At 38.4% G+C, this 23,166-nt stretch overlaps 1 protein-coding gene across 1 annotated transcript in view; it reads right to left on the bottom strand.

The window, feature by feature from the left end:
- Positions 1-2,550: 2,550 nt before the first annotated feature.
- Positions 2,551-23,166, bottom strand: part of MIPOL1 (mirror-image polydactyly 1) — a 198,703-nt gene continuing 178,087 nt past the window's right edge. The window contains exon 12 of the mRNA XM_086748888.1: positions 2,551-7,333. Coding sequence (XP_086605014.1) covers positions 7,267-7,333 — 67 coding nt within the window. The 3' untranslated portion in view covers positions 2,551-7,266. The remainder of the gene's footprint in view (positions 7,334-23,166) is intronic.

Below are 23,166 nucleotides of genomic sequence, written 5' to 3' on the forward strand. Positions count from 1 at the left end.
GTGTTCTCCATGCATTGGTAGAATGCTAGGAGTGAGAGAGAAAATGTTCCCTGTATAAAGTGGAACAAACAAAGCTGATAATTTTATATAGCATGCTAAAGCACCAAATGGAGTGATAATAGTGCTATAAGCATGTGTTGGTGGAGATTTCCTACTCTTTGTTATTCCCTTTCTAGTCTAGCGTACTTTCACAGAGGCTGCATCTGAGTTGAGTGTTCTCTGAATATGCTAAACATCCAAGTGAAGAAATTAATTACCTTTTTGAAGAGCTGATTCTCACTTACAAATATTTAAAATCTTGCTTAGAAGCAAGATTATAGACATGTAAATTGATATCTATATCAACTTAGATGCCAGTAGTCTCATTTTCATAGACTGAGTTTTGAAACTGAGTTTACCTCTTTGATCACAAAACTTGTGAAATAGCGGCACTACATCAGTGGAAGTCAAATACTAATTAGCGAAGTCCTGATGCTTCAGACAATGAATTAGAGTAGTACCAAAGTAGTTTTTTTATTTTTGCATCTTAATATTTTGATTTTTTTTCTTTTATAAGTTTGATTCTGGAATTAGTTCCACTAATACTGAGTCAATGAACAAATATACAATAGTTTCCATCCTTTGAATTCTCTGGGAAACCATTAAATTTTTCAATTTTATGTGAAATACAGTGTGTACAGTCATGTGTGAGTATTAATCACTGTAAATTCATGCAATGTATTCGGCAAGGTTTATCACAACTTTGCTTTAGCACGGCCACTGGGGAAGCACTTGTGACCAGTTCTACTAGATATATCACTGTTTTACTGTATGACAATGGATCTGCTTGTATCATGTTCAGAAGCCATTCAAATAATGATGAACTTCTGTGAATGTGGCACTGTTTGGACCTTTGGCCCAAGGTAACCATGGAGGAAACATGCCAAACTCCTCCTGATGACAGCTTCTCAGGAAGGAGTGTGACCCTTGGCAGCTGGCTGGTCAACACACCAGGGCACGTGCACAATTTTAATGGTGTGTTCCAGGACAGGGTCAACAGGGGTTCTTGCAGGCTTTAAACAAAATATTGTGGTTTCAATTTATCCATTCTCAACTTTTTAAGTTTCAGTACAAATTTCAAGTTAAAACTTACAGAAAATAAAGGGTGATTTTTTTTTTTTTTAATTAAAAAATAGACTAAACAGTGTCCCTACCCTGTCATTCTGTAAAGGGAAGGAAAAGAAAACCAACTACCAACTTCAGGTGAAAGACAGCTTTTCCTTTTCCTTGACCTATTCCATTTGATCAGTTCAGTACACCTTTTCAACCTGCTTTTTTAATTGCCTGGCTCTGCACTCACCGTCAAGGCTAGTACTTACTCATCACAGTACACAGTATGACTAAGAGTAGAGCACTGCAGGATTTGGCCACTATTCCTGTATTTGATTAATTTTAAAATCAAGTCTTGGCTACTGACATGACATCCTAAATTCTGAAAACACTTCAGGTGTTGCATATCTGAATTTTAGTTCAATAGAGTTACCAGGTAAATGCTACCTTAAAATCGATTAAGTTAATGGCAATATTTTGCAAACAACAACAAAAAAACCTCAAACCACACAACCAAAACCCAAGTCCTTTTGCAAAGACTATTTTAATAAAGGGATTATAAAACACAAAAGAGAGAAAGACAGGTAACCCGAGATGCAATTTTGGAATGCAAACTTTTAGTTCAAATGTGCAAGCTCAAACTTAACAAATGTTTAAAATATCTGAGTTTTTCAAATGGTGCCAAAATAAACCATGTCTTTTCTAAAGACTACATATTTAGCTAGGCATTGGCAATGTAAATCTTTCAACCATTTCAAGTATTTGTTTAAAAGCCTCCCAGAACACGTGTGCTCCCAACAAAATTGAGGAATGAAATGTTTAGACCACTGAAGCTCAACATCTGACTTATAATCAACCTAATATGAGAACACCACTTTGGTTTTTTGGACTTATGAATACATTTTATTTACCAATGCATGAGAAGAATAAACAGAGAAAGTTCAGTTCTGCAGACCTGATGTGAAACGGCACAGCGATAAGAGTCAGTACATGTAATGCTGCGATCATCGCAAGCACATTATCAGAGAAACCGCTGGCCAGTCATTTCATATGTCTCACAGTTTATTCTTGCATGGGCGGAAAAAACTTTGAGGGTACAAAATAAAAAGGAAAAAACCAACAGATCTAACAGCTTTCATCTGGAATTATTCTAACTGAACAAAATAAAGGCACAGAGAAATCCTGACATTTAGATAGCAAGTTCATTTGTGTACATGGATTAAAGATGTTACAAATCTTGATCACCTGATAAGAATATTTATAAAGCCATTTAATTTGTAAATTAAGGTATCTTGTAAAATATCCTGTGATTTGGAATAAAGAAAGAAATAAATGTGCCTGTGACAACATATTGACATTACTAAACTATTTCAATATGATGGCTTATTTATAAATGCAGTTTTAATATTTCCCTACTTTAATCATTAAGTAATGAGTCTTACTTTCCTGTGAATATATTTAGTCTTACTTTCCTGTGAATATATTTAAAGTGGAATCAAATGGACTTCATCTACAGGATTCCACTAACAAGACTGAGCTGGCTCTGAACTTTTCAAATATCAGCAGTTTCCCTGTTTTTTTTACAGAAAACTGTGCTACCAATTTTGGGCTGTGGGCTGAATGAAAAACAGTACTAAATGACTAAAGGTCCACAGTTCCTTTCTGTTAAAGTTGATTTGTCACAATATTGTTAATTAGTGAGGGCTTAGGGAAGGCTTACTATGAATATAATTACAGTGCTGAAAAGCATTAATAACGCTCTTCCTCTGAGCCAACATGACGCTATTTACATATTTTACGCTGGCATATACCAGAAATGGCTCCCGATGCATAACGTGCTGTGGAATCATCAAGAGAAACACCCAGAATCTCACAGAGGGAGAATGTTTCTGGGTATCTCGGTGCTCTTCAAGACAGCAGGGACACTAACTGGACCAGTAATTACAACTGTCTCCATAAGCATTGCCTATGGTGAGCCACCTTTCATCATGAACTGCTGTTCCATCGGGAGGTAAATGAATTGCTACTCCTGGTACCTAATCTGATGCAATTTCATCCTTCTTTCATAAATTAGGACAGAAGTGACAATTGCATTTATCTGCTGTATAGGGCAGGCTTCTTTTCCCCTTCAGTTCTCAATGAATAAACTATATGATAAAAGCCAATTAACCCTTGTTATTATTATCATCTATTTCTACACGCCAGACCAGAATTCCCGCCCTCATTACACTGAAAGGCAAAACTCAGACTGGGTTCAACGGGGCCAGAAATTCACCTGAGGGCATTAAAGGCTGGGCCTGCATTACCGGACCTGTGTGACTTTTGGGGATCACTTCAGCTGATGAAGAAGCGAAAGTGTTTTGACATTAGCCACACAGATGCTTTTGCAAACTCCCCTGAGGAGCCTAGGCACTTCTTCAGGGGCTGCATACCTTTTATGACTGTCACTAAGGGATTTGCCAAAGACCACACACCAGGTTGTTAGCAAGGAAGAGTGAGAACCCAATCGTTTCCAAATCTTCGCCTCTCAGCACAGTAGATTTCCCAAGGTGCTTTTCAAAGAAGACGAACATTTCTAGCTGAATTTTAAAAATCAACACTTAATTTAATTTCGATTCAAAGTCATTTTTCTACAGGATGATAAAAACCTAAACAGCTCACTGCATTTCAGGCTACTTGGTACAAGATGTAAGACAGAGTCAGGAAATATTTTCTCACTTCGGTACAATGTGTGAAAAGGAAAATTATGAAGCAAAATTATCACCTAATTTTACTGAATCAAGAATTACCCACAACTGGATGTATCTGACATTAAGCCTGCTGGACTGCTTTTGCCTGGCTGCTCCTAGTTTCCTAAACAAAGCCAGCTGACACAAGAGGATGGAGGTCAAATAGTCTTGCTGTATGAAGCCTGCACTCACAAGATTATTAGCTCAGAGGCAGAAGGACTTGGGGCAAGGTGAGGACTTCTCGATACTCCTAGGGAAGGAGGAACTTAGTACATTCATGCAAGGAAAACAAACTCTGATTCAGTAGTTGCATTTCCAAAGCGGGAAGCAAGCTTCCTCATCAAAGCTGCCAAGGAGTAAGAGGGAAGATCTTTACATGGAAAAATAGGTAGTTAAAAGTTAGATTAAAACAATAGGTAAGAATAAACATCATTTTCACAGTTAGGGAAAGTTACCTTATTGTCCTACTGGCATCTTTGCCCCAGAGCCCATGTTGTTCAACTTAACTAAGAAATCACCTTGAAAAGGGCATTAATTTGGAGATGGTGATAAGAAATATCACCATATTCAGGATGGAGACGTGATGATGCTATGTTCCTGTGAGTAGTAAAGAGGAGCGGTGAGAAGAGACGGAATAGAAGCTCATGGTCACCAGAGAATGCAAGCAAAAGCAACAGATGACATTCAGTACCTATAAATGCAAAGTTACACATTCAGAAAACAGTTCTGTCTTCATACACCCTATGATGAACTCTGAGCTGAATATTAATACTGAAAAATGAGATATAGTGTTGTTATTATTATAGAAATATTAATTCCAAGAAATAATGTCATAAGGTAAATCTGATGCTAAAAATGATTACAAATAGCATAGACAATAAAACAGACAACATCATTATGACAACTGTTAAAGTCATAGTTTGTATCTTCAATACTGGGCACAAATCTGGTTGTATCTCAGTAAAAAAATAAGGTAGAACTGGAAAAGAAACAGATCAGCATGACAAGGCAAATTGAAAACACAAGACAGCTTCTTTACAAGAGACCAGGGCTTCTCTCTGGAAAAGAGATGGTGGGCAAAAGATGCCAAATATGCAAAATCACAAGGGATATGGAAACAATATGAACAGGGAATGGTTGTTCACAATTTTTCTAATACAAAAACTAGGTGATAGCAAATGAATAGAGCTGGTTCATAACAAATAAAAGGAAATATTTATTCACTCAATGCATCGTTAATTACATAAGTCCTTGTAACAGGAACAAGAAGATACTAAAAGATTAAATGGATTTAAAAATAGGTAATGAAAAAATGGTGCTAAATACAAAGACAACACTTCTGTCTCAGAAAGCTCCTAAACAACAAACTGCTGGGACACCACTTGGGAGAAAGGTCACTAATGCTGGCCTCACTTTATACCCTTTTTTAGGCATCTTCTACTGATTATTGCCAAAGGCAGTCTTTGGGCTAGTTGGACCTTTGATCTAGCACAGTATGGTAGTCCTTATATTTTTATCTTTATTCCTGCCTCATCACTTCCTTAGAGCAGAAATGGTTCAACAGCACTGACAGCTCAGGAGACCTTGTCTTTCATTTAGTGCACTAAAGCTCAATAAGGACAGCAAGAAAAAGAGCAGTTGACTCGCCCAAGCACTGGACAGGAGCAGACAGGAGATGGTGAAGAGGCTCAGAACTGGCAGGTGACAGCTGTCTGGTCTGGAAGCATTAAATTTTCTTCCTACTGAATAAGTGTGGGGAAGAGACTCCAGACTCACTGCTATCTTAAGATTGACCAAAAGTCAAAAAGGAGCACTTAAGAAGTTTCTAGAAGTGACTGAGTAATTTGGCTTGGAGGAATGCTACTCATCTTCCTGCAAGGGGTTAGGTTTGGTCAACTGAAACTAGAAGGAGCATAGGTCTGCATGTGATGTTTAACATGGAAGTGCTTGAAAGGAAAAATAGGCATTAAAATGTCTCCTCCTATTCAAAATTAATTTTTTTTTTTTTTTTTTCACGTAGACTGCCCTATCACGACATCTGTACAAGCAAACATTACCGAGGGAAGACAGCAAAACATTAAACACAAAGCAGAGTAGCTCAGTGGAAGCCTTAGGAGCTACATCCATCCTGCCTGAGTTGGCTGGTCCTGGTATTAGCTTAAAGGCCACCATGCTCCTGAGATTCATTACTGAATTTGGGCTGCTTAGAGATTACAGCTGCCTTCCTGAGCAGGTTTATATGAGTACTGACCCAAACTTTCTGCTCACCTTTGGTCATGTGATTCTATGATTCTATGTGACAAAGACATACCAAATACAGCGAGATATTTGGGTCACAAATATAACTCTAGGTCCAAGACTCCTGTATCTGTAAAGTCTATACTGTCCATGTACCCCAAATTTTCCTCCTCACTCCTCAATTTCTCCCCTCCAGGTGTAGGAGTCCACCCTCCTGCCTTTGAGTTCAGTCCCAGGGCACTTCAGAAGTACACAAAGCAGAGGGCTGGCAGTCTGGCCTCAAACCCAACCTGGATGGTACTCCTGCTCTGCAAAGCAACCAGAGATCGAGAAGAAGCAGGCTGAAAGTCTGGTGAGGGACCCACCTTACACTGAAAACATGTATTTTGACTCTATAAGGTGGTTTCTGAATACTTGAGAGATTTTCCCTCATAGGAAAGGACAGAGGAGTGACTAAAAACAAAACAGGAAACCTTCCCCACTGTCTGAGATACTGTACAATGTCACAAGGCTGTCAGGTTGCAATTTATGAAGCTGTACCCCCACTGAAACCTAACTGTACATTTGTTTTTAATGTATGCTGAAAATGCCATGTACTAGCAGTAGCTACTCGACCATTGTATAAAGCTATACATATGTCCTTCCCTTAGATGTAGCCACAGTCACTAGCTGCAATTCAATGGGCTATGAGTAAGGAGGAAAAAAATCTCCAGTATACCAGCCAGAGATATTTCTTGAATGTGAACCTACTTTATCAATTAACATATTTGACATACAAATACTGGACTGTTTGCAGTCTCACAAATAACAGAAGATATTTAAATTTTGAAACTGCTTTGCAGGATTTTGCACCTGAAGCCTGCAATATTTGAAAACAGAATCAAGCTGTGCCCTGCAGCAAACTATAGTCTACTAACAGAGAGGACAGACTGTTAAAATAAGCATCTACATAATTTTTCACAGTACACAGTGCCACAATGCATCTGCTTAGAAACAAATATATGTTTGCAGTGAAACATTTCAACAAATCACAGAACTCAGCAGCAAAGTAGTTAACATCTATGATTTGATTTTATCTTAGCCTGGAATGTCGCTGGAGTGTCCCACTTCTAACAACTGTTTGCTAAGTTAAGGCTTTAGTGTTTACACAGTGCTGAATGAAGCAGCCTGGTCACCAGATGTGAATGCTTCCTTAGACTAGAGCTTTCAATCAGATCACGGTCCTAATGGTCCCTGCTCCAACCTTCTTCCTCAGGACGTCCACCAGCCTTTCCAACCTGAGAGGGGGCAGGGGAGAGGGAGAGGAGAGAAAAAAAAAAAAAGGAGGCAAACGTTAGGAATGTTCTGGCTGAAAGAGACAGTGTTTGCACTGAACCAAGCTGTCCTGGTGGTGGTCACGCTCAGGAACAAAGCACTACTGTAAAAGACAGACATTAAGGGAAAATGCAGACAACTTACGGAAAACTTTTTAACCTACAACCTAACCCATTTGCAGTCAGTGATACGGATCAACTCGCTTCTCTTTTGTAGTATATGTAGTATCTGAGGTCCCCGTAAAGCATTAACACAAAACCCTGTGCAGCGGTCCTGTGGCACATATGCACTTCGGTGTCAGCAGGACGTTCAATTCTTGCACTTTTAAAAATACCAGTGGGCCACGGCTCCTGTTAAATATAACACTTAGCTGCTGATTCCTCTTAAAAAATACCCTGCCCGTGATCCAATAGATAATTTCATTGTCCAGTTTATAAATTTAGGCCTAAAACTCCATGTGTTTTATGTTAAAAACTTTTTCAAAATACTCAACCAGTTACGTTTCTGAGGATGTGGACAATGACATTTTGAAGGTGGCCTGCATGATTACTATGTCAAAACAACTACAGAAAATTTAACAGTCTAAATAAGCAGGACAGAGAGCCGCCTACTCCTCTCTTAGTTTTAAGGCACAGGCTATTAGCATCTCACTGGCTTAATTTGTTCTTTCCTTTTGTTAAAGTACGTAGGCAAATGCAAAGGACTAAATTTGTTCAGAGTTTTCCATTTGGACACATTTATCTTCAGCACTCCAGTAATAATGCATTCAAGATATTTCGTCAATTTATCTGTATTTTATGGAATCCCTCAATGAAAGATCTCCCACAAATAAACTAACTATATAAAAGCAGACACTGTGTGTAGCAGAACACTTTTAGAGCCATGTCCAGAATATTATACACATAACTTCCATAATGGATAAAACCAGTTGCAGGTTCAAATAGCCGCATTCACTGTTGCAAAGTGGACCATTTTTTCTTATCTGAAAACACAGGGTTGGGGTTTTTTTTTGGTACGTTATACAACATGAGGAATGCAGATAGATAGGAAACAAAAATAACACAGCTCTATCAAAACTGCAAAATTCAATCTATCTCATGGATGCATTAGTAACTTCAGTGCAGGAAAATTAATTAGCACGTCTTTGATTTATTGCCACAAGTCATGACTAACGCACATGGTACGTATTGAAACACTTGTTTTCCAGGAACCACTGAGCACCATGAAGCTACACCTTTCATTGTACTCACCAGGTGACTTAATTCCTGAAACGAGATTAAGAATTCACCACCCTAATGTAATTATCAGACACCAGGAAATGGATGTAGAAAGTTCAGCTGGTTCTAGCTGTCCCACAGAGACTCTAAAGGACTGAAAGCACAGGTGAAAAACTACTGTTTAGCTACTACTATCCCTTCAGTTTTTGATGTATCACTTTTCTTTTTTAACCACTCAGTGTATTTTCCCTGTTTTTGTAACATACATCTGCTGCACTTCTTTATCTTTACGGAGGCAGCACCCAGACAGTCATAACTCAGTGCAGTCAGTCCATACAAGTACAAAGTCAGGGCTTTCACAAGTTATTTGCTGCTGAAAGTATTCTCAAAATGGATAAATCAATGTTTTCTGGGTTCTAAGAGTTTTAATTCAGTTACTGATAGGTCACAGTTTCCTCAGCCTTTCTTACAGAGAAGTTTCCCTGTTAAATCAGTTGTTAGTCTACGCGCAATTTCAGAAAGCAATGGCAGATCAGTCCTCACTTTTAACAGGATGTACATTCAGAAATGCTGCAGCTTTCTCAGCCACTTTAACTATCACTGGAGGTCTCTTTCTCTCTCACACCAGCTCCCTATCTAATGTGCTTCAGAGACATAAGGCACAGGAGGAACATTTCAAACTGTCTGGACAAACCTAAGGTTTGGGCTGCGAATTGTTTTCTGGGAGACAGGAGAAAAATAGTAAAATCTGAGATCATGACTTATTTAAGTCACTGCTCAGTTAAAAAGAAATACTGCATGTCTTATACAAGTGGCGGAAAAATGACTTTGATAACTGAGGTTTCATTTGGGGAGGCACAGGTTGGAGGTCAACGCTTACACGCTGTCCTGCAATTGGGCTTAGATGTGCACCACTCTGTGACCAAGCAATGACACTGCACACCAGAGCAGACAAGTTGGTGAAGGGCTGCCCATGTTTGAAGAGAAATACCACCGGGATGAAAGTAGCTGTCTTCTGTTTAACCTTGAAACTGTCAGGCTTCATTGAAAATAATGAGGCTTAACAATCATAGCTTCTGCTTTTCAAACGAATGATGACTGAAATCATCAAAATGAGGTATCCTGCTCCAATGCAGGGCTTATTTTCCTTTTGTTTCAGTCATGTGTAGATTCACAAATTTATTTGTTCTTTATTAGAAGAGAGAAAAAAACCTGCAGGGGATTAAGAAACCATACCTTTGAAAGAGATTTAAACAATAATGTAAAAGAGAAACTGTAACAGCTAGTTGTAAGATAAAATAACAGAGGGCAAAATTCACCCCTACACAGATACAAGACCCAATATACCACCGAAATCCCACTTAAGCCTACAAAATAATGCTATGGGCTGAATCACTGGTTAATAACTCTTGATACAGGCCACAGGGGGCTTTTCGGAACGATAATCCCCAACTCTTTGTTCACCAAGGGCCTAACTCTGCCATCCCGACTCACACTAAGCAACATTTTTCTTTGTGAGTAATAGAAGGCAGCTAACAGGGCTGTTTGTGCCGATGAGGTACTACCTGCAAGGGGTGAGGGTGGCAGAATGACCCCTTGTCGATGAGGCTCTGTACCCAGCCTGGTGAGATGCTGCAGGCAGCTTCTTTTGGAGGCTGAGCATTTTAATCAGTGGTAAACTGAAGGAATAGTCTTATGCCTCAAGATCAAAGGTGACTTAAATATCTAAACAGACAAATGGGAGGTGCTGGGAACTACGCTAAAAGTCGGTGTTTGCAGAATTTTATTCAAAATACAGAAGACAATGACCTGAAGAAAGCAACATTTATTACTTTATGCAATCATGATTTATCTGCCAGTATAATTTTACTGTATTTTACTTAACTGAAAAGAATACTGTCTATGTGTGATTGTATACGAAGACAGAGATTTAAGAAATGACATGTGTCTTTTTGCTTGCAAAGGAAACAGTCTTCATAGTATAAATTAAATGCATAATAAGACACTATATTGTCCTGAGATGTAAGTACAGACACTCACTGAATTTGCATCTCATGAAGCAATCAAACAAATTACTCAAGAAGTATTTCAGCTAGTGTTTTAGGTCACAGAATGCGATGGACAACTCTGCTGCAGCATTGAAGGTCCAAATGTGCAAGGACAGACAGACACCTTTAGGAATGTTCCATAAACCCTCTTAAGGTCTCATTCCTCATTCTCACAGATTTCAATGTCTTCCCTAGAGATTTCAGAAGATCCCAGTAGGTTACCTATCCTATTTCTTGGTACTTAAATAATTCTAGAAAATTTGTCCATAAACAAATAAATTCTCTTACCAAATGCCACTTCAGCGTTTTCTACACAATTACTGTATGTGTGCATGCAAAATGGTGTATAAAATATAGGAACAAGCTATTTATTCAGATGGATAGGTACAACTTCAGTTTTATTTGTACTGAATTGCACATACCCAAAGTCAGAAAGTCCTGTGCTTTTTGGCATAGATAGAATTTACGTTCATGAAAAGCACAAAGATGAGAGTAAGAAATATTCTTTACCAACACTACCCATTTTTGTAATGGTTATCTCAGTGCTTCCATGAAAAGGAAAAGTAAAAAAACCACAAACTAAGAAACAGACATCTGGTCCATCACTATTTTTAAGTTAGCAAAAGATGCATCATTGTGAAGAGTCGTGAATTGCAGTGGCTTAATGATTCCTCAATACAAATTTGAAATTTATCAGGTGAATCTGTGTTTTAATATTGAAATAAAAAAGATTTACTTGACAGGCTTGCTGCTATGATATAATCAGCTTAAATATATACTTTTAAAAGTGTTGCTAAGCATTAAGAAGGTACTTATCTTCAGAGGAAGGCTACCTAAACAAGAATGTTGCTAGGTATGTCTTCCCAAGAGAAATTCTCAACCATTCTCAACTCCTCTTCCAGTTATTTCAAATGGTGTTCTCTATCTCCTATGCATACATCTGACAAAATTCCTGTATGGAGTGTGTGTTGTTATATGGAATGTTCTTATGTAGCTCCTGAACTGTTTGACAATCTGCTTTGATTTTTAGCAAAGCCTTACGGAGCATTACTCCCTTGAGTATAAATAATCTTGGTTTTAGAATCAGTCTGTATATAGTAGACTTAAAATCCTTACTGACAGAGAAGTTTGTTCCAGAAGCCCAGAAGCTGGATGTGTAGTTGCAAAAACATTATGTACTGATCTCTAGTGCTGACTCCTATGTACATTTTTGGCTTGCTCTCCTCTTTCACGCATTCTGCTGAAGAAATTTAGCTCTAAACTGTAGCCTGGGATTAGTAAAAATTCTGCAACTACGTAAATCCATGTAGATCAGTACATCCTCCCACACTGCTCCATCTCTGGCCAAAGGAACTAACCCCAAAAAAGAAGAGTGGCATTTATCCACAAGTTCTGAATATGACAGAGTTACACCATCACAGAGTGATCTTCCAGGGCATCATGCCCCAGAAATAGCCAAAATGGATACTCAACTGAAAGAAAAGGGCATCCTTCAAGTAGCCTATGTCCTAATCTGCAAAGCAATATACAGACTAGCCAAAAACAATAGCCTCTACCTGCAGATGGAGGAGTTAAGTGATAAAAACAAAACCCTCTTGGATTTTGAAATGCTATATAAAGGCTTATAAACCTAAACTATAACCCTTGGTTATCTTTCCAGTAGATAAGATTAGGCTCAGACTATGAAGATGGCCTTACTTGTGTGATTTCTGGCTTCTTGTGGAATGTGTTTTGCTAACATTAATTCCTTTTATAAACCAAGCATTTGAAAATATATTAGGTAAATAAAATGCATTGGAAAAAAGCATTACAAGCAGTTTAGTGGTAGAGTTCAGTGAATGACTGTTTGGTGAGTGGTCATACAAACAAATTCACTTAATTTAATCTCAGAATAAAAAAAAACTTCTTATTTTCTTTCTTTTTCCTCTCCTTTCCTTTAGTCTTCCTCTTGGATATATTTAATCAAATCCTAAATGGAATACTCTTTTTTGTATGTTTTCTGTAAAAGTCAAGGGAACAAATGGCACAGAGAAGAGAGGCTGTTGTGATATTAGTCTCACCCAGAAACCAGTCACTTGGAGAGGATCATTTACCCAAGAGGCTGGAGAAAACTGGTTCAGCTCTGTATGAGTGAACTGGACTCCAGCTGCTTCCCTCTCAAGGGAGAAGCACGGTGCTAACACCAAGTGCTGGAGTGGCTTGTGCTCAGTTTCAAATGTTGAGGCTGCTCTTATTGAATAAAATGCTTAAATATTCATGAGATCAAAGCCTGGAATGTAAGAGTATGACCTTGCAGTGAGCAGCCTATCTGCCACGCTACAGAGGCATCGCCCTCTTACCTCCGAGTGGCTCAGTGAATCTTTAATTACTCTTAGTCCTCAATTCAGGTATTATTTTTTCCACCTCAAAAGCCTGCCTTTTGAACAACAATAATTTTTGATCAACTCACTAAAAAACATTCCCAGCTGCATTTAATAGGAATACACCAGTCTGTAACAATTCCTTCGTAAATCATCACAGTGGTAAAGACTACACGTGGTTCAGATACACCAGGCTGCCTCTCTCTGCTCAACAAAGTTCCCTCTGCATCTTTGATCGGAGACTGGGTGTCTTTCTAAATGACACACTGGAGTTCAGCAGTGGTTTTGAACCTGATACAGGAATTGCTGAGTAAAATTCAGTGCCCTGTGTTAGACAGGTGGCTGGACTGACCGGTATTAATGGTCCTTTCTGGTCTTAAAACACAAGTCTTAGAGACTGATTTAGCAGCATCAGCAAGCTCTAAACTGTGGTAGACCACAGTGTTGAATCTAATCACTCCCGGCACCACCGCCAATTCCGGCCTGCCCAACACTGTTTGTAATGTCACTCCAAAAAGTGTATTCCATTAAACTTACAGGCCTTAAATTTGGCAGGGCAAACCATTCTCCCTCTGAAAAGCACTGTCACAAAACAAGCATTCCTATTAAATCCCTTTCAGCGTCTTCTCAACCCAAAAGAGTAATTCTGTATATGATTAAACTTAGAAGTAAATACAGCCAGTTGGGCTCCTGACAGCAGACACATTTCAAAATAAACCTGGCTTACCCAGGCCTTGGCTAAAATATTAAGCCTTTATCTGTGGTCCACAATAACTAATCTTGTCAAATTGTTTGCTCTCTACCTTCTGTTTGGAAGATTATGAGCTAGCTCACCATTACTATTCACCTTGTGCCATCACTAGCAGCAGGAAAAGTGAGTGGTAAACACAGTTGGTCTATTTTGACAGCATTTCACCCTGCTTTGCATTGAGGTAGATTGCTACACAGTACAGGATAATACAGAATCAGGACTTTGCATCTATGCTGGATTTAATGCCACCATGTGAAAGGTATCACTCATTTGCTTCCAAATGCTTTCTCAGGACAGCATACATGTATAGCATAAAATAAATCTGCTTATGAGAAACAAAAATAAACCCTGAAACAACTATGCTATAACCTCATTTGTGTTTCAGTAAATTGAAATCTTTAACATGCTTATCACTTAGACCAGGCAGGAACTCTTACTATTAGATGGACCATTCACATCTGAGTATGTGAATGATACTAAAGAGTTACAAAATTGAAGCAATAATTGAAATAGAGGATATACTGGCATATTTAAGGGCAAAAATCAGATTTTTTAATCAAACCACAGAATTTCACCCAATTACTCCAGCTTGAGTCCAACAATTTATATGCCAATTTTATGCAAAGCTTACTACTTCAATTTCTGCAAGAAAAACCTTTTATATACCTCCTTCCATAAGCTTGAATTACCTTTAGCACTGACAATTACTGTTTCCACTCATTTGGTGTCACAGCTGGTCTCTTTCATGGGAGAAATCTTGACATCGAAGCCTGCGCCTTACAGCGACAGCATTGCCGCAGTTTGTGCTGATATGAATAGGTAAGGGTCTCCTGGATTTTCTTGCCAAATATTTCCTGGAAGTCTCTGTCATGTGCTTAGGAAAACCTAGCAGTTTTACCTTATGCTAATATATCTTCCTTTTAGAAAGTATTCTGTCACAGAATATTTATTTATAGAGGGAATATTTATTTATTTAAAGAGGGAAATACTCCCTATCAACTCCTGATGAGCACTAGTCCTGCCCCTCGTAATGATGTTTGGTATCATTGGAGCGTCATGAGTCACAGGCAAGCTTATTCTGTCTCTGAACTGTCTCCCACCTTCTCCTTGAGAGCCATACTGCCTCTGAAAAGCAAATATTCTTTGCTTTGAATGCTCATAACATGGAGGGATGGTCAGAACTTTTACCTAAAGTGTTCAAAAGGTAGACATTAGATTTATTTTACATTACATGTATTTTGCATGTGGCAAACAGCATGCAGAGAAGTGAAATGACTTGCTGAAGCTCAGAAAATCAAGAAAACAGAAAAGACCCACAAACTTTTTTTCATGTTTAATTTTATGTACAAGTAGTCTTGAGCTGAACTGGGTTCCTGATGTGCACAAAAATAAAAAAAAAAACCCAGAAAAAAACCCCCAAACTATAGGCATGCATACATGCAGAATTAGAGCTTAAAATTGTTGGATATGGAGTCCATCTCTCTCAGCTTCTCAATCTATGCTCTGAACCATGTTAACTGGTAACAACTAGCCAGTTCTCTTATTCTATATCCAGCTGAGATGTATTTCAGGAGATGAAAAATTTGAAACCACCACCTTTCAAAGAAGTCTTCCTTGTAAGGCCAGGTCAGAACCTCTCAGCTGCCTACTCCAACCCAGTCTCCTGTCTTTTGAGCATGTTCTGGTCAAGTCCTGTTCACAATGAGTTTGTAAAATCACAAATACTGATGTACTACTCAGGCTGTTTCCCAAGTACCTCCCATCAAAGCACAACTTTGGCAGATTCCTCTTGATATCATAAACGGTAAAGACAACATGATCTTTTTTCTTGTTTCCACAAGTATTTTACAAAACCTGGCTCTAGGCAGCTCTCAGTTACATTCCTCCTCCCTGAGGTGGTTCTAACCTTGAGATCAAAAGTAATCTGGAGCTTGCGGAGATAAAAGATCTTCCTATAAACCATCATCAAATCTCTTCACTTTACATTAAAAATAATCAGTTTTACATATGTCTGAGAAATCAAGTAACAGTGGATACAGTTTTGGATGCAAAAGGAAAGCATTTTACTAAGCTCCTACTTGTGATTAGTCCTTTGTAACTGGCTCAGACTGGTAGGTGAACTCCCCACCTTTCTGGTGTAATCCAGTGGTGCCCACAGACTTCTCCTGGTTTCAGGGTGACTCACACTTAGTCATACTTCTGAAAAGTATTTTGAGAAAAAATAAGAGGAGTCTTTCCTCTTATTCCTTTCTTGTTGAGCTTTCCTAGTAGTGGACTAACAAAAAAATCCATGGATGAAACATCCTCTCTTAATGTCTGCAATATGTTATAGATGGATGTTATTAGTATGAAGCTTGTCTACTATTGTGATGTTGCGAGAGGGTCCCCTACACAGGGATAAAACCAGACAAGATGCCTAATTGCTCATCTACACACAAAAAAAGGGGGTTTAAAATACCGGTTGAGACTTAGGATCACAGACCAAAGCATCTTCTACACGTGTAGTGCTCCTTGAAATACTTCATAGGCTTTTTACTAAGTTACCAATCATTTAAGGCCATTAGGGTAAAAACAAGCCTTCCCAATTCTAAGCTTCAGTAACCTTTCTCCGGTAGCCAGCAGACAGACTGTCTCCAACTGTCTTCTGCATTGTTCTAGCAAGACAGTTCACACGAGATAGTTCTTAACCAGCCTTCTGGGCTTATTTTGCTCCATGTTCCTGCCACCCAACTGGGAATGAGCTTCTCCTCCTGCTCCTGGGAAGTGAGCAAATTCCCGAGCAAGGCTAACTCAGGAGAGAAGGCACGGACCTTCAACTCATTTTGAGGACAGCTTTAATTCTCTGGAACTGGTAAGCTTGCAGACCCAGGCCTCGGGGGCAAGTCTGCCTGCTGGTGATATGAATGGGACTGATTGTAGGAGAAAAACTTTTTAATTTCTGCTAATGAAAGCATAAAAATTTTGCTTTACATCAACAGTCATGGTATTCTTCAAAAGGACAGAGTAAAATATTTTCTCAGTGTTTAAAATTGGAGATTTGTAAAACATCTTTTGTGTTGAGTTCACCACTTACAATATCCCTTTCATCAGATGTAGAAGTGCATCTGTTACTTCCTGTGAGTAATTTATGTGATTATCTTATTAAATAAAAGATTGAGGTGATAGAAATCCACACATTATTAGGCACAGAATAAAGTGCTAAACCCAGTAGTTTTATTATACATATCTCCAATACCTGCACTGTCTTCCATTCAAAAAGGCTGAATTCTGATACTTTTTATGGGCAAAATATCCATAATATGAAGCTGAAATGATAAAATTTGGTCCTAAAGATTTACACCTTCCAACAACTCAGTGTTTAGATCTATATCCTTATACCCGTATCATGTACAGCAAAAATGTAGAACAGGAAGGCTGAGCAACTTGCCAATAAAACAGTGACAAAGATGGGGTTAAAGCTGTTGTTAGCTCTCATAAATTCAACTGATGCTGCTTTTCTACAAAATCTTGTTAAAAAAATTAGAAGCCTTATGGAAATATCTGGCTATTAATTAATGACTCAGTATTAGATTAGCAACATGAACTATAATGTTTTCCTCAGAGAACTAGCCTCTGCTTCGGTAAAAGTAGACTTAATTTTAAGCAGTGGAAAAATTAAAATTATTTCAAGTTCGCTTAAAATTAAATACCTTGCTGTCCTAGTCAGTTATTTCTATTTGTTGCTGTAAAGAACTGTTCCAGCAATTCTTTAGAAGATTATACGCCATTCAGAAGCTTCAGAAAGTCTGGGGTTTCTTGTTGAGCTTCTGCACATACATTTACAGTATTCAATCTCTTGCATATGTTAAGAAACAGTATGAGTATTAACAGAAAGAACCGCAAATTTATTTTTATTCCTTCAGCCAAGCCACAAATAAATGACTCTTGCAAACAAACCAAATACTATTTAGTAACGGCAATGTAAATGCCATGGACTTATTTTATTTGGATAAAAAATATTAAAGTAAATGATTATTTGCTATGACACTTGTTTTATCGTCTTGGAAAAAAAAGCAAGTCAGAAAAAGTCTTCTTGCTGTTCTTCAAGGAGCACTCAATCTGCTTTTCAAAGTTATTTAATAATTTGTCATAGAAAGGTTAACTATAAGCTTACAAATACTATGTCATCATGCTTCTTCCTATTGGGCAAACAACTTCAAAATCTAATTTGTTTGTGTTATTGGTCTTACTAAATATTAGCCTTTGCAAGTCTGGTTTACACCATTGATGTTAACTATGCCAACATTCTGATTTTGTTCTGAAGTATTCCACAACAAGCTGATATTATACAATACAAGCCCAAGAGCTAGCCGATCCAGTTTACTGAGTATACTTAGTGTATTTTGCTACTGATAAATCAATAAAACCATGTTGTAATCTACAAACTTCCATCACTGTGAAGCAGCTATAAGCAAACTGTAAATGAACACACAGGTCAAAAACTGGGATGCTGTGATTATGTTGACTCTGAAAACATTTGACTTTCATAGAATACATTTTAGTGGTTGAGAGAAAGAAGTTTCAGCACTGCTTATATTTTCGTGAAAGGTTGAGATGATAAATATTCAAATGATGATAAATATTTGTGTTTATATTGTAACTACTCATACTTTAAGAAAACAATATCTGCACTGCAATCCACAATTTACAGAGGTTAAGTAAATGTAAACCATATCTACACAAAGAAAATAAATACTTGACTTAGACTGTATGCTCAGTTTTGCATTCTTCATTTATGTGAAACTCTCTGCAGTCATTGGATCTCTCGGGTGTGCAAGGAATGCAGGAAAGGCTCATCTGTCATTCCCTTTGGTTGGGAGTTTTTGTCTTCATTCTGTTAAGTACACCACTGAACATAATCCATTGGCATTGATCATAAACACTTAGATGCTAAAGGCCTCACTGTAACTTATGACACCCAAAACACCCATGAGGAGGATATCCCATAATCTGCTCTGACAATATCACACATTATAACTCTGTGAGACTTCTGGTACTGACACCACAAACTGCTCTACTAAGGCCATCTTCAAACGAAAAGGAGACATCAAAAGATACAAAACATTAGTATTGCAAAGGGTCTCAGCTGCAGTAATTCTTAACATCACCACATCTGTCTTTCAGGACTCTGGTACTGAGAATGGGATCTGCAGCTCCATGTGCACTCTGGACCAGCACCTTCCTCCTCCAGACTGCACAGAGAGCACTGCAGCACCTTGGGATGGGATTTACAACAACTAGTTTAAGGTGGAGAGTGCTCCTAAACCAGCCAACTAGAGGATTTTTGTTCTTTTTTTTTAAAAAAAAACCTCAGCCCCCTTGCTTTAAGTGTCTTGCTCCAAGCTGTCTGGAGGTCCTCAAGCTGCCCTTCTCTAAAACTAACCTGAGGCCACTTGTTTCTTTTAAGGTGACAAAGATAACAGCAGTGCTACCAGTCCTCCTTTATAGACCAAGTATAAAAATTATACTATCAGCTAGAGCATTCAGCCAAGCTAAGGAAAATTTGGTTTTAACCTACATCTGCACTTCTCAGGAGAGTTGTACACTCCAGGGCTGAAGAATCTTCTCTACTTCTCTTTCTGAAGCTAGGAATTTCTAGAGAAGAAACATATGAAATGTTTTTATACTTGAGGTGTGATTCTGTGGGCAGTGATTGAGGACACTCACCTGGAAAACGGGAGATGGGTGTTCTGATCCTGGTTCTGTACTTATGTTCAACAGGAATTGGATAAAACTGAGAAAAAGCCCTAAAGGAAAGTGTCAGAACCAGGTCTCGCTTCTCAGAGGTGAGTAGCCTACTCACTGCACTCTGATCCAAGAAGCCTGCATTATTTTCTGCTGTGTAGAACTACTTCAGGCAAGAAATACAGGGCATCCAGTCCAAACCTGCGTGGCTAAAACATTCCTCTGAGATACAGAAGATTTGAACCAGGATCTCCTCAGATGAAGGATGAAACTCAGCTCCATTCTGTCACACCCTGGATGAATACCTCTGCTCCCAAACAACCACGAAGAAAACTGGGGTGTGAGGGGCACAGATGCCAAAGCAGCTTTTGAAAGAAAACATCTGAGGTCATGCTGCTCTGTGCGGATCTTGGTGCAACTGGTGTGCATCAATCGTATTGTATTTTTTTCACTCAGAAGTTTTCTGCTTATGCTAACCCAAATCCTCTCTTCTTTGGGCCTGGAAGCTATCTCTATTAGTTGTAGGTAGCATCAGGCACTCCCTCCATCACAGCCTGCACATTTTACCTGGACTGCAACATGGAGTACGCAATTCAAAAACTGGCAAGTGAAGTGTCATCCAATAAAGGTAATACAACCCAGTGAGGAAAATACATTTCACTACAGCTTTGCAAAAGTGATATATTTCCTTTTGTACAGCATGAATCATACATTAGCCTTACCAAGGGAAACAAGATCTGCCTGGAGATACAGAAAGGCAGTATATCTACAGCAGTCCAGAGAATATGCCACCAGTGACTGAACTTGTTCAGTTCACCTTGAATTTGAATACTAGTTCAGTATTTTATTTCCTCCAGACCCAGAAAACTGCTTTCCCTCTATATGTTGAATTTCTCTGAGGCTGCACATGATCTCACTGGTTTACTCAGTTTTTTTACTGCAACAAACAGGTATCTCGACAAGACTTTTTAATTAATCATTTCACCATGCATATTAGTGGAGTCTGAGGGGAATTTTTCTGAGAGGAGTCACTGGCGTTAGCACAGAATTCTAAGTATTTAAATAAATTCTGACCCTACTATGTACTGCTTTCAGTTAGATCACACATTACTTTCTTCACACTTTTCAATTAGCCTTAATTCCTCACTAAATTCCTAAAGCAGGCTGCTTCCAAGCCTATTGCCCCTAAATCCATTAAATTCACACTGCCTGTTATTGCTATCCTAGCTAATGATAATATTTTTATACATGATATGATGTGATTGTTACTAGATTTTGTGTTTTAGACTTTTTCATATTCCTATTCATGTCTTGCATGCCAAAGAAACTTTGCATCAGCTCTGCTGCACTCTGCAGAATTCTTCAGGGTATGTGGTAGTTTTGCGTGTCTGGGAATCTTCCATCTGGCTAGTCTGGGTTTCCTAAACACCATAAAACCCCGCCTGTGGAGATTGTGTATCTCTTATGGGCCCCATAGAGCTTATAATCTGCTTTTAATCATTGCATGAGGCAGCCAGCACATCAGTCCTCATCAAGCAGTTTTTTCCATGTTGAGTCTCCTTTAATAACTTTTGATCCAGTTCTGAAAGTCCAGAACTATTGCTAATTTTCACTGGCATCTTACACTTCTTCAAGAGTTGTCATTCTCGGCTCCCCATCTCCTTCCATACAAGCTCTCACAACCATCGACTTCTGTGGCTTGCTGTAGTAAGTAAAAGATTTTTAGCACTTTGCCCTTACTCACTTTTCTTTTCAATGTAGACACCAGCATCTGTTTCTCAATAAACTACAGGTCATATCCTTAACTGGGACAAACGAATGCAACTCAGTGCGACAGCTAAGCCAATTTGCTGTAACTAAGAAACTAGCTCTACATCCACATTCTTCAACAAGTCATCAGAACTTTACATTTCAAAATGCCAGCACCAATTAAATTATTCCCTATATGATATCAAAAGATTACCAACTGGTCAATCCCAGCAGAACTTCACAGCAGCAGGCAGCACAATGATTTTTATTAAAAGCAAAATAACTTTTGACATCTGCTAAACTATTCACTGACACAAATCAGTGAAACTATTAATATCTATGAAGCTGTACTTCTAGCCTCCAGTAGTTAATGTGTTGATCTGACATTCACCACAATATAGTTTTGTAAGTTAAAAAAAAGCAGTCTAGTTTTAATAGGGAAATCTGAACATCTAAACGTAACATCTTAATAAAGTAAGACATTAAATTGTATTCATTGTTTTGAAGTATGAAAATTAAAGAAAGGTATCTCCAAAATTTTAAATAAAACTGGTCGAGTTCTCTGACATTTGGTGGCTCCTCCAAAACAAACAGCCTTAAGTCCCAGTGAATGTACAACTTGTTTCTTTTGTGCAGTGCTTCTGCCTGCAATTTCTAATTAACTAGCTCCATTCTTATCTACAACCAGTGACTGAAAGCATACAAGCCACAATGTATACTTCAACTAAATATATGTAGGTATGATTTTAAAAGGGAGATAACTAGTTAACAACATTTGCATGTTGCACAGAGGCTCAGTTAGTATAATAATTCAGAAACTTTGCTTAGCCTGCTCCCTGCATAGCAGTGTTGTACTGAATACAATCTGCACACTAAAGATACCGTGTTTGCAGTTAAAAATCTCCAGAGACTTTAGACCCATACATAAAGATACTTATTTCACTCTTTTCTGAGACACTGACCTGTATCCTCATTTAAAAATGAACATCACATCTTTATGTTATTAAATCTTTGTTTTGATCTATTAGTATTCACCAAAGTGCCATTTTATACAACCCCACACTGAATAGGCAAGGCTGGAGGTAACCATCTGCAGCTTTAGAGTCTGCGTTTGAATTGATGAAAGGAGCTTTGTGTTTTCATTGCCAAGTTTGATTCTTCCAGTCATTAGATATTCCCCTCAGATCGCATCAATGAAGCGGACTCTCTTACACCCATGTGTTAAATTCTCTTCTCCTCATGGTTTCCTTTGCCAGCTATACTCCAGAAAGACTACTGGGTCTTAGCCACATTCTTCTCACAGCTGTGTTAAAAAGGAGCATCAGAGCGTCTTCCCAAAATCCATATGTGTATGTGGCCAGTCCCCTGTCGGAGGGTCACCTCACATTGTGGTGTGATTATTCAAATATTCATTCTTGTTCTTCAGCCGCACTGCTTGGATCATGCTGGGGAAGATTAGACCCTCCAGCCAGTACTGGAGAACGTCTTGGACGTTGATGTGAAATGCACACAGTGCCCGTACTCGGAAGGCAGATTAGTTTTACTTGCAGAAGAGGGGGACTAACCACTTAATAAATGCTCTCTCCTTATTTCTTTCTATTTTTGTATGCTTTTCAACTGTGTCAAATGCTAGTAAGAACTGTTTGGTTTTGTTGTGTCATCGATCTACTTATTTATCAGCATCAGCTGAGGAACAAAACGAAGTGAGCAACTACAAAAGCAGAGAAAGCGTGTTCAGAAATGCTAGAGGGAAATCCAGGACTACTCAAAAAAAGGGTGTGTTCCAGTCACAAAGTCAGGCAGCCAAAAAACCACACCTTAAGGGGTAAAGCAAATGTTATTAAGGGTAGTATTTCTTTTATGAGAGATAGTAATTTCCTTTGACAAAACTATCTGCTGATAGTACTGTATTAAGAACACTGTTTAGTTTTCTTTTGTATTCAACAC

The sequence above is a fragment of the Chlamydotis macqueenii genome, chromosome 5 (genome assembly GCF_036417535.1).
Source record: "Chlamydotis macqueenii isolate bChlMac1 chromosome 5, bChlMac1.mat, whole genome shotgun sequence".
Classification (NCBI taxonomy): Eukaryota; Metazoa; Chordata; class Aves; order Otidiformes; family Otididae; genus Chlamydotis; species Chlamydotis macqueenii.